General features: G+C 43.8%; 1 protein-coding gene across 1 annotated transcript in view; it reads left to right on the top strand.

The window, feature by feature from the left end:
- The window catches only part of vps25 (vacuolar protein sorting 25 homolog), a 40,690-nt gene that overhangs the window by 19,140 nt on the left and 9,321 nt on the right, over positions 1-12,229 (top strand). Inside the window, exon 5 of the mRNA XM_060939459.1 lies at positions 11,988-12,063. Coding sequence (XP_060795442.1) covers positions 11,988-12,063 — 76 coding nt within the window. The remainder of the gene's footprint in view (positions 1-11,987; positions 12,064-12,229) is intronic.

Below are 12,229 nucleotides of genomic sequence, written 5' to 3'. Positions count from 1 at the left end.
AGCCAACTGACGGTTAAAAAAAAAAAAAAAACTTCGACGACTGGCAGAGAGAGAGAGAGACAGAGAGCTGTTCTCTGTGTGAGTGAGCAGAGCGGTGTGTGTAGGGGAAGGGCGCTGTAACGCTGTGTGAGGATTTTCATTCAGTCCAAGCACAGATATTGACTCGTATTACTCGTATAATACTCGTACTCGGCAAAAGTGCTTTATCTGTACCAGATACTCGTTTCAGCCGAGTATCCGGCTCAACTCAAGTAAATATGTTGTATGTTTATATGACAGACAGTGGTGGATAGGCAACATTCGTACATTATCAGAGGAGAACAAGATGTACAAGTAATATTTATGCATCCTCAGGGTCCCTCTCAGATTTACAGCTGGCCCAGGAGAGAGGATAACTGTTGGGTCTCTCTGGTGCATGTCATGAAAATCATTGATGCCCCACTTAAATCAACTGGCAGGCAGTATAAACTTCCATCTGATGTGGAAAAGCAAATCAATACACTGTTTAAGCTCTTCAAATAAATTGTTTTTATTTTTCTTACACTGTAGGTTTGTAATTGTATTGTAATATGCCTTAAAACAGCATTTCCTTCTATCGTAAAACATGCCGTACTTGATACCTTAATATTTATAGTTTGGTTTAGGGTACCAACTTCATATTTTGTGCATTTGCTAATCAAAGCAAGCTCTTTCCAGTGGTATAATTGTTTTTATGGTAGACCTTGTCATACATTTGTAATATGCATTTGAATTATAGGCGCAAAATGTTTTTTTTTTGTTTGTTTGTTTTAAAGCCTAATAAATCAGAAAGTTTGATTTCTTTTGAACACACACCTAGTTGCCTAAAGAGTACTATAACATGAGTAATAAATAAGAAAATTTGAAAGCTCTGGTGTGCTTTAATGTGGAGATATGGGGCATCAAAGTTGCTCCAAAGCACATTTTTTTTTAATGATTTTCAGCAAGCCATAACTTGGCAAATATTGAACTGTGAACTTTCTATTTTAGTATTTAAAGGTGTCTGGCATTGAACAATCCTTGAAAATTTCATGCATCTTGCATGAATAGTTTAAAAGTAATGACTTATGGAATTTAGGTCCGTTTTCTGTAGCACGCGTTTTAACAGTGAAATTGGGGCCATACCCCTTTTTATAAGCCCCTATATCTCAGAAACTAATGAAGGTACAAGCCTAAAATTTTGTACACTATTTACTGGGCACACTGACAATATTTCCAGAAAGTATGAAGCAAATCTGAGATGGTCAGTGGTGAACATTTTTCTAAATCTGGTGATTTGGGGCGGAATTACCCTTGTGTCTTCTTCAAGTTAACTTCCAGGCCGAAGAGCTGAGCAGCCTCTGTGAAGCAGGATGTAATACGCTGAAGGGCTGTCTCTGTGTGAACAACAAGGGCAGTAGCATCGGCGAAGAGTAGCTCACAGATGAGTTGCTCCAGTATCTTGGTGTGGGCCTGTAATCGTCTCAAGCTGAACAGGCTGCCATCAGTACAGTAACGGATATAGACACCATCCTCATTGTCAAGATCATCTGTGTCCTGCTGGAGCATCATGCTGAAAAAAATGGTGAAAAGTGTTGGCGTGAGAATGCAGCCCTGCTTGACACCATTGCCAATTGGGAATGGCTCTGAAAGGTCGTTGCTGTGTCTGACCTGGCCATGCTGATCTTCGTGCAGCTGGATGACCATCTTGAGAAACTTTGGGAGACATCCTAGGTGTTCCATGATTACACAAAGACCTGCTCACAGTGTTGAACGCTTTCGTGAGATCAATGAATGTCACATACAGACCCTTGTTCTGCTCCCTGCATTTCTCTTGGAGCTGCTTGAGAACAAAAACCATGTCACTCGTATCCTGGTTGGCTCTGAAGCCACACTGGGTCTCAGGGAGGTGTGCTTCTGCAATGGTGGGCACTAGTCTGTTCAGTAGAACTCTTGCCAGGATTTTTCCTGCAACAGAGAGCAGGGTTATCCCCCTGTATTTGGAGCAGTCAGATTTTTCCCCTTTGTTCTTGTACAGGGTGGTGATAACTGCATTGCAGATGTCTTGTGGTAGTTTTCCTTTCTCCCAGCAACAGACAAAGAGCTCATGAAGTTTGGTGTGCAACGCTGGACCGCCATCCGGTGGAATGCTGTCAACTCCTGCTGCCTTGCCACTCTTTAGCTGTTTTATGGTCTTGACTGTTTCTTCTAAGGTTGGAATCTCATCCAGCTCAGCTTCCACTGGTTGTTGAGGAATGCAAAGAATTGCTGAGTCTGGGACTGTGCGGTTGGCGCTGAAGAGACCCTGAAAATGTTCTGACCACCGCTTCAGAATCAATGTCCTGTCTGTGAGGAGCACCTGGCCATCTACACTGCGCAAGGGACTCTGGACCTGGTGTGAAGGGCTGTACACTGCTTTCAGGGCTTCATAAAACCACCTGTAGTCACCAGTGTTTGTGCAAAACCGAGTTTTCTCTGCGAAGTTGAGCCACCACTCGTTCTGGATCGCTCGAATCTTGCGCTGGAGGTTGCTGCATGCAAGACAGAAGGTTGCTTTTTTCACACGACAGGATGGCTGAGAAAGATGAGCTTGGTGGGCGTCTCTCTTCTTCACCAGCAATTCTTGGATTTCTTAGTTGTTTTCATTGAACCAGTCTCTGTTCTTCTTTGTAGAGAACCCTAGGACTTTCTCAGAGGTTTGTAGAATAGCACTTATCAGGCGTTCCCAAAACACTTTTGGAGAGGGATCAGTAGACAAAGTGGGATGCTCAAGCTTAGCTTGAAGATTTTCCTGGAATTCAGCTTTCATTTCGGCTGACTGGAAGTTGCCAACCTGGAATTTCTTCCTCGGGGCGCCTCCTCTGTTTGGCTTGGGTTTAATGTGCAGCCTGAGTTTGCAGCGGACAAGATGGTCGGTATGACACTCTGCACTGGGCATCACTTGAGTGTGTAGGATGTCTTGTACATCACTCTGGTGCACCAGAACGACACTCCACATTTGCAGCACACAAACTCTTGCTTTTGAATATTGACATTGCTGCTCTCAGCAAGATACGCTTCCCAGGGGAAGGCAGCCTTCAAGAACAGGGTGCCAGCTACACCCTGTACACCTACATAGTCTATGAGGTGTCGATGCTTAGACCGAGGAGGCATCCAGGTTGTTTTCAGACTGCCTTTCTGCTGGAAGATGGTGTTGGTGATGGTGAGTTGGTGCTCTGCACAAAACTCTAGCGGAAGGTGCCCATTGTCATTGCAGTTTCCAACACCATGCTTGCCAAGTACACCTCTCCAGGCTTCTGAATTTTGGTCTACTCTGGCGTTAAAGGAACAGTCCACCGTACTTCCATAATGAAATGTGCTCTTATCTGAATTGAGACGAGCTGCTCCGTACCTGTCCGAGCTTTGCGCGACCTCCCAGTCAGTCAGACGCGCTGTCACTCCTGTTAGCAATGTAGCTAGGCTCAGTATGGCCAATGGTATTTTTTGGGGCTGTAGTTAGATGCGACCAAACTCTTCCATGTTTTTCCTGTTTACATAGGTTTATATGACCAGTGATATGAAACAAGTTCAGTTACACAAATTGAAACGTAGCGATTTTTTTATGCTATGGAAAGTCCGCACTATAATGACAGGCGTACTAACACCTTCAGCAGCGCATTGATATCGGAGCTCCGTATCAATGCGCTGCCGAAGCGTGCAGAAGGTGTTAGTACGCCTGTCATTATAGTGCGGACTTTCCATAGCATAGAAAATCGCTACGTTTCAATTTGTGTAACTGAACTTGTTTCATATCACTGGTCATATAAACCTATGTAAACAGGAAAAACGTGGAAGAGTTTGGTCGCATCTAACTACAGCCCCAAAAAATACCATTGGCCATACTGAGCCTAGCTACATTGCTAACAGGAGTGACAGCGCGTCTGACTGCGTCTGACTGACTGGGAGGTCGCGCAAAGCTCGGACAGGTACGGAGCAGCTCGTCTCAATTCAGATAAGAGCATATTTCATTATGGAAGTATGGTGGACTGTTCCTTTAAGGTCACCGAGGATGATAACCTTTGCATCTGCAGGACAGTTCTCTACGAGATTGCGCAGATCCGTGTAAAACTTGTCCTTTTCTGCAGGATCTGCTTGAAGTGTGGCATGCTGCTTGTTACGCAGTGGAAGGCACATGGAGATGATGAGGTCAGAGTGGCCGGTTGGCAGGTTTACAAGCTTGGAAGCAACCATGAAGCCAACGCCTGAAAGGCATCTCTCAGTGTCTAGCTTTCCTAGCCAGTACAGGGTGTAGCTGGCACCCTGTTCTTGAAGGCTGCCTTCCCCTGGGAAGCATATCTCGCTGAGAGCAGCAATGTCAATATTCAGAAGCAAGAGTTTGTGTGCTGCAAATGTGGAGTGTCGTTCTGGGCAACCACTGTCTGCTGTATCAAGCATGGACCTGATATTTCAGCATGCGAGTTTTAGTCCTTGTACGCCTTGTGAGGCTGCTGTAAGAAGAGAGAGAAAAAACAGGTTGTTGGGTATGCCTAATGTCACCTGAATAAGTAGAAACAGTATACATTTTGTGCTGAGTGCAAGCAGGGACTCCAGCAAAACTAGCTATGACAGCATAACTAAAAGGGGAGAGCCAGAAGGTAACACAGGCATGAGGGTGCCCCAGGACAAAAAGCAGCCAGCCACTGCACCGTCAACAAACTTGAGTGAGCAAGCAAGTGGGGGACTGACAGCATCCATACATCCCAGTTTACCAAAACACACTATGTCTGAGGACCCTCCAGATCTACTCCTTTACCTCATAAACACTAATTAACAAAAGACTTGATTAAACACGTTTTCAGCCTAGACTTAAATGCTGAGACTGTCTGATTCCCGAACACTACTCGGAAGGCTGTTCCATAACTGTGGGGCTTTGTAAGAAAAGGCTCTGCCCCCCAATGTAGCCTTCACTATACGAGGTAGCAACCGATAGCCTGCACCTTTTGATCTAAGTAGGCGTGGCAGGTCATAAAGGACCAGAAGTTTGCTCAGGTACTGTGGCGTGAGACCATTCAGTGCTTTAAAGGTCAATAATAGTATTTTATAATCAATACAAAATTTGATTGGGAGCCAATGCAGTGTGGATAAGACCAGGGTGATGTGATCACATTTTCTAGTTCTAGTAAGGACTCTTGCTGCTGCATTTTGAACTAACTGGAGCTTGTTTATGCACTTATTGGAACATCCAGACAGTAAGGCATTACAATAATCCAACCTGGAGGTAACAAAAGCATGAACTAGTTTTACTGCATTGTGTAGTGACATTTACATTTCTTATCTTAGCAATATTTCTGAGATGAAAGAGAGCTATCCGGGTAATGTTATCGATGTGAGTTTTGAATGAAAGACTGGGGTCAATAATCACTCCGAGGTCTTTTACTGCTGCATGTGAAGAAACAGAAAGGCCATCCAGAGTTACTATGTAATCAGAAAACTTAATTCTAGCTGCATGTGGTCCTAGTACAAGTACTTCAGTCTTGTCAGAGTTAAGCAAAAGGAAGTTAATAAGCATCCAGTGTCTAATGTCCTTTACACATTCATCAATTCTATTAAGCTGGTGTCTCTCATCAGGTTTTGCAAAAACATGCAACTGTGTGTCATCAGCATAACAGTGGAAACTAATACAATGTTTACGAATAATATCACCTAGAGGTAACGTATATAAAGAACAAAGCAGTGGACCCGAGACAGAACCTTGTGGAACACCAAACTTTACCTCAGTATGTCTAGAAAAATCACCATTTACATCAACATACTGATGGTGATCAGTTAAATAAGAGCTAAGCCAGGAGAGGGCTGTTCCCTTAATTCCCACAACATTTTCTAGTCTATCCAGAAGAATGGAATGATCAGTGGTATCAAATGCTGCACTAAGGTCAAGCAACACAAGCAGCGAGACACAGCCCTGATCAGATGCCAACAGTAGGTCGTTTACTACTTTAACCAGTGCTGTCTCTCTGCTATGATGAGGTCTAAATCCTAACTCATACATTTCATGGATGTCATTCGTATGTAAATATGAGCATAACTGCCGTGCGACAGCTTTTTCAGGGATCTTGGAGATACAGGGGAGGTTTGATATTGGCCGATAATTGGACAGCTGACAGAGATCAAGGTCAGTTTTTTTTAATCAGGGGTTTGATAACTGCTAGTTTAAAGGATTTGAGTACATAGCCGATCCTAAGAGAAGAATTTATTATTTTTAGAAGTGGTTCAGTTACTTAAGGTATTATCTGTTTGAATAGATGTGTAGGTAAGGGATCTAGTACACAAGTTGAGGATTTTGATGCGGAGATTAATGAAGGTAATTCGATTTCTCTGAGGAAGTAAAACATTCTAATTGCTGATCTGATACTGCTGATCTTATATTGTTAACTACGGGGGTCACTTAAATTGTCTGACCTTAAATTAGTAGTTTGAATTTTTTGTCAGATATTTTCAATTTTGTCATTTAAAAAAATTAATGAAGTCATTGCTACTACATACTGCAGATGTGCATGTGTCTATAGTGGACTTATTCCTGGTTAATTTTGCTACAGTATTAGGAATCTAGGATTAATTTTGTTATCTTCTATTAGGGAGGAGAGATACTGTATGTTGATCTAGCAGCACTTAGAGCTTTTCTATACTTCAGGAAGCTCTCCTTCCACACTAATTTGAATGCTACCAATTTTGTTTGATGCCATTTACATTCCAATTTTCAAGTGGTCTGTTTTAAAGTGCAAGTGTCATCGTTATACCAGGGTGTTAATTTTTTCTCTTTGATCACTTTCCTTTTAAAAGGAGCTACGTTATCTAAAGTATAGCGGAACATTGACTCTAAGCATTCAGTTGCCTGATCAAGTTCTGCAGGGGCTGACAGTGACCCAAACAAAGCTGATAATTCTGGGAGATCATTTATAAAACTCTGTGCAGTAGTTGATGTGAATGTACGTTTAATACAGTAGCACGGTGAGGTGCATATATTATTACTCAGGCATTTGAATGAGATGAGATAATGATCTGAGAACTTCAGACTGTGGAAGTGTGACTATATTTTCTGTGTTTAACCTGAATGTTAGTATTAGAACAAGAGTGTGACCACCATTATGGGTCAGTCCTATGACGCTCTGATTAACCTCTACTGAATCTAAAATGGACACAAACGCTGTTTTCAAAGGGTCTTTTGGGTTATTGAAGTGAATATTAAAATCTCTAAAGCTTTCTCTAAGGAAATAACCAGGTCTGGGATAAAATCTGCAAATTCAGAAAGAAACTCAGAATATGGCCCCGGGGGCCTGTAAATAATAAGTAATGGAATTAACTGGGTAGACTTAGTTTTTGAGGCTACATACATTATATTAGTATGAAGAACTTCACATGTATTAAATTTATAACCAGGTTTTTGTGTTACACCTAGATAATCATTATAAATAACCGTGACGCTGCCTCCTCTGCCAGTTAGACGAGGCTGGTGTATATAACTGTATCCAGGAGGACTAGCTTCATTTAACGCTATATATTCATTTGGCTTAATCCATGTTTCAGTTAAACACAGTACATTAAACTCCTGATCAGTAATCAGTTCATTAACCATTAGTGCTTTTAGATGCAAGAAATCTAATATTTAATAGCCCCACCTTTAAATCAAAGGTGCTGGCAGCGGCTGTACAGTAAGTATGATCTAATTTTATATTGATTAGGTTACTGGAACAAACTCTCTGAATATTTCTACTTTTTTGTTTAGCTCGGGGAACAGACAGTCTCGATGCAGTGGACCCTGAGTGATGACTCTGTGCAGCTAGCAGACAGTCGGTTTAGCCTGTTCTTCTGCTCCCTGGCCTTGGCTCTGGATTGTCAGAAATTAACTAGAACTGTTCTGAAACTATGACCTATGCTGCAAGAAATGAGCGCAGCACTTTCCCGAGTGGGATGGATATCGTCCTGCCCTAACAGGCCAGCAGTGCCCTCAAAATTAGCCTAATTATCTATAAAGCCCACACTGTTTTCAGAGCACCACCTGGACAACCAGCAGTTCAGTGACCATAACCTGCTGTAAGCTATATCGCCACGCCACATTGGGATGGGGCCAGAGCATACCACAGCATCGGATATTGCCTTCACTAAATTAAACACCTCTACAACGTTACTCAAATGCCGCTTTTCCACTACAAACGTGGCTGAGCCGTGCCGTGCTGAGTCGAGCTGAGTCGGGCTGAGCGGAGCTATTGAAGTTGCATTTCGACTACAACCGCGCTGAACCGTGCTGGCTGGAAGTGGGTGGACACATTGGGTGGAGTTAGCGAAAGTGGGTGGACGTCACGTGATGTCGTTAAGCAGCGCAAACAGTGACATCAGTGACAGTGGCGGAACAAGTCAGAGCCGGGCCGGGGGCGGGGCAAATGACCGGGCCCTTTATTAAAGCTTATCATAACATCATTTTAGGTTACAAAATGTCCGCAACTGCGGTGTTTACCAATTTCAACACTACCGGGTGCAACTATGTTATTTAGTACATCAAGTCCTTCAAACGAACATGTAACTCAGAAACAAAAAACATTAGGATACTGTACATGGCTCATAATAAAACATCAATAGCCTATACTGCGCACATTATTTGAAGGGCATACGAATGAGCGCTCAGAGGTTGCAACGGTGACAGGAAGAGTCAGAAATAAAAGGAGGGCGGTGCAAACCTCACTGAATGCACTGTGTTTACCAATTTCAACACTCCGGGGTGCAACTATGTTATTTTGTACATTAAGTCCTTCAAACGAACATGTAACTCAAACAAAAAAACATTCGGCGACATACTGTACATGGCTCATAATAAAACATCAATAGCCTACTGCGCGCATTATTTGAAGGGCATACGACGAGCCTTGCGCTCCGCGAACTCGTCCACGATGCTCTGTATGTCACTGATTCAGTGATCTTTTCAGCGGTAGTCTCACGACCCGGATAGTAAACAATAAACATGGAGGACATGGAGTCGTTAGTGTTGCTGGTCTTGGTGCTGTGGCTTGTTGTCACCGACAACGCCAACAGATACTGGCAAGAGCGTATAGATGAGGCGAGGCGCATAAGGCTTCAGAAATTCTCGTAATTCGTAATTATTCTTCTTCCGGGTTTGCGGTGTTTACAGATCCCAGCGTGCTCGCGGGGCGTGTGTGGGCATGTGAGGACACGCCTCCTCACCAATCAGTGCACAGGGGAGTGTCTGCTCACGCCCCCAGCCTCAGTCGGCACGGTTTGGCTCGCTTCAGCCCCACTCCAAAACGGTGCGAGTTTTAGGGGCTAAGCAGGGCTGAAACGAGCTGAGTCGTGCTGGTTTTTGGTAGTCGAAACGCGAGCCGTGTCGGGCTGAAGCGAGCTGAAGTGAGCTGAAAAAGGGTAGTGGAAAAGGGCCATTAGTAATCCCAGACTGACGAAGGCGTATATCATTAGCTCCTACATGGATAAACTATCTTTGAGAACCTGTGCTTGCCTAGGACCCTGAGATTACCTGCTATGTCCGGAGCCCTGGCTCCCAGTATACAGTACATCTGACTGACAGCAAACCTGTTCGACACATGAAGCAGAGAGGAGTGGTGTTCTTGTGGGTGAGCCTCAGCGGTAGCTTTGGCTCTACATTTATGCCGCGGAGTTGTCACCCATTTGCCCCACTGTAAGGGCTCTAATGCTCGAGTTGGGGGAATACTAACTCCACCTAGGGCATCCAGCCTTTCCCCTGCAGAAACTACACTGTTCTCATTCTCACTAGCCTTCTCTAAAGCTTGGATATGTGCTTCTAAAGCTGTGGCCTTCTCTGTCAGAGAGCTAACTAATCTGCACCACAAATAAAGCTGTCACTAGTGACGGAGGAAGAATGACTAAACATCCTGCACTCAGCACACTGAACAAGCTGAAGGTGTGCTATGATGAAAGGATATCCATACCTTAATTGAAGATCTGTTGATATTAAAGCAGATCCAATGTGGATGGCCTCCACTTGTGGTCTTTACGCAGAAGGATAAAAAAGAAAGCTTCCGGTCTTGGCGTTCTTCCGAAAAACAAAAATGCGGAAAAAGGAAAGTGAAAGTACAGTAAAAAATGAAAAGGATACTGGAAAATTATCTCCTCTCATTATCTCTAGTCGCTTTGTCCTGTTCTACAGGGTCGCAGGCAAGCTGGAGCCTATCCCAGCTGACTACGGGCGAAAGGCGGGGTACACCCTGGACAAGTCGCCAGGTCATCACAGGCCTGACACATAGACACAGACAACCATTCACACTCTCATTCACACCTACAGTCAATTTAGAGTCACCAGTTAACCTAACCTGCATGTCTTTGGACTGTGGGGAAAACTGGAGCACCCGGAGGAAACCCGTGCGGACACGGGGAGAACATGCAAACTCCACACAGAAAGGCCCTCGCCGGCCACGGGGCTCGAACCTGGACCTTCTTGCTGTGAGGCGGCAGCGCTAACCACTACGCCACCGTGCTGCCCACTGGAAAATTATTTGTAGAGAAAATAAAAAAAGATTGGTCTGCTGAAGTCTGAGTCAACATCAGACAACCCATATGCCTGAACCGCCTGCATGCAGGATTGGAGCTGCGGCTTCCAGTGTCACCTTACATCTGCCGTATTTGCCCCTTTCCCATCACTACAGGGTTTGTGAATGGTTGGCATTGGGGAGCTGGCCGTAGATGTAGGTGTGTCCTTCGAGCCTGCATATTGGAGTTTTAAGGTGGAGTGCTGTGTGCGCAGTACTGGCCCCACCCTTTACACCCGGGGGTCATCTGCCATGGCCCAGCATGCTGAGACGGTGACAGCGAGCTCTTCAGATCATAGGTTTTACATCAGATTGTTTTTGTCCTAGCCTCTAGCATAAAAAAAAACCCCTACCCTGGAGGCACAGGGGTTTGGCCCAGTTATACCGCTGGGTACTTGGTCACACCCATAGCAATCTTAGTGAAAAACGGGGGCACTACATGACGGTGTTGCCATGGATACAGTAGTGTAAGAGAGGCTATTTGCAATGACCTCCTGCCTGGCGAGCCAGACGGGGCCACGTGGTGATTACTACACCTGGAAAGGAGAGGCAATACGCTTACACTTTCCTTTAGTGAGTGGGACGTTGTGGCACCAGTACTCAACACTCAAACAGCCAAGGAAACAAACCAACCATACAAAGTGCAACTAAATAGAGAACTTAAACGGCTAACTGCAGACTAGACAGTACACAGCCTGGGTTGGTCTAGACCGATACACAGTGGGCAGGGAAGCGGGGGAGTCTTCAGAATGCGTTTGAAGGTGGTCAGGGAGTTGGCAGTTCTGACCTCAATGAGAAAGTCATTCCACCAACAGGGAACCAGTGCAGATGGTGAGCAGGCTGGGCAGGTGACCAGTAGTAGTGGAGTGTAGGGATCTGGTTGGTTTGTATGGGTGGATACAGAGATACCACAAACTTGAAATTTATACAGGACAACAGTTCATAGAAGACCCACATACCGGTATGAGTGTGAGTATCAGGTGTCCACAAACTTTTGGCCAAAGAGTGTACTGGTGTTATGGTGGTCAGCTGTATTCATTTCTGTGTGGAGATTAGATGTGTGGTGATGTTCATGAAATTTGAACATTTTATACCATTTAATGGTTTACAGGTGTAGAAAATATTGCCAAAGCCTTGTTTCAAGGCGCACACTTTTTTTTAATTTTATTTTATTTTAAATAAATGGGACAGTCTTTTAGATCAGACAAACCTGTATGCTACATTGCTTTGGTAAACTATTAAAGGATGAGAATGAGAACCTTCCTAATGAGTAATAATGAAACAGTGAATGTATTCCTTGTGCTGCTGTAGAGTTTTATGGCAATTTAAATATTTCTAATTAAAAGGACAAAGCTGTAAGGATGTTCTGTGATACCATGTTATAATTTTCACACAGATACAACTGATAATTCAGATGGATTCTCTCTTTATTGTTCTCAGGTGTCTAAAAATGGCATGGTCAACTCAGTGTTTACACTTTATGAGCTTTCTAATGGCAATGACACAGAAAGTGAAGGTATGTGTGCTGTTTGTGATTTATGGTTTTTAAATATTTTTAGATATATAAGGTTTAACTTTGCAGTTTCTGTCAGAATTGTTTTGCTTGGTATACAATACGTAAAGCAAAATGTTAAAATCCTGATTTTTCACGTTTAGATTGATTACAACCCCAAATCAGAAAA

This window comes from Neoarius graeffei, chromosome 14 (genome assembly GCF_027579695.1).
Source record: "Neoarius graeffei isolate fNeoGra1 chromosome 14, fNeoGra1.pri, whole genome shotgun sequence".
Taxonomy (NCBI): Eukaryota; Metazoa; Chordata; class Actinopteri; order Siluriformes; family Ariidae; genus Neoarius; species Neoarius graeffei.
The sequence above is the reverse complement of the archived record's forward strand: the minus strand, read 5'-3'. Positions and strand labels throughout refer to the sequence as shown.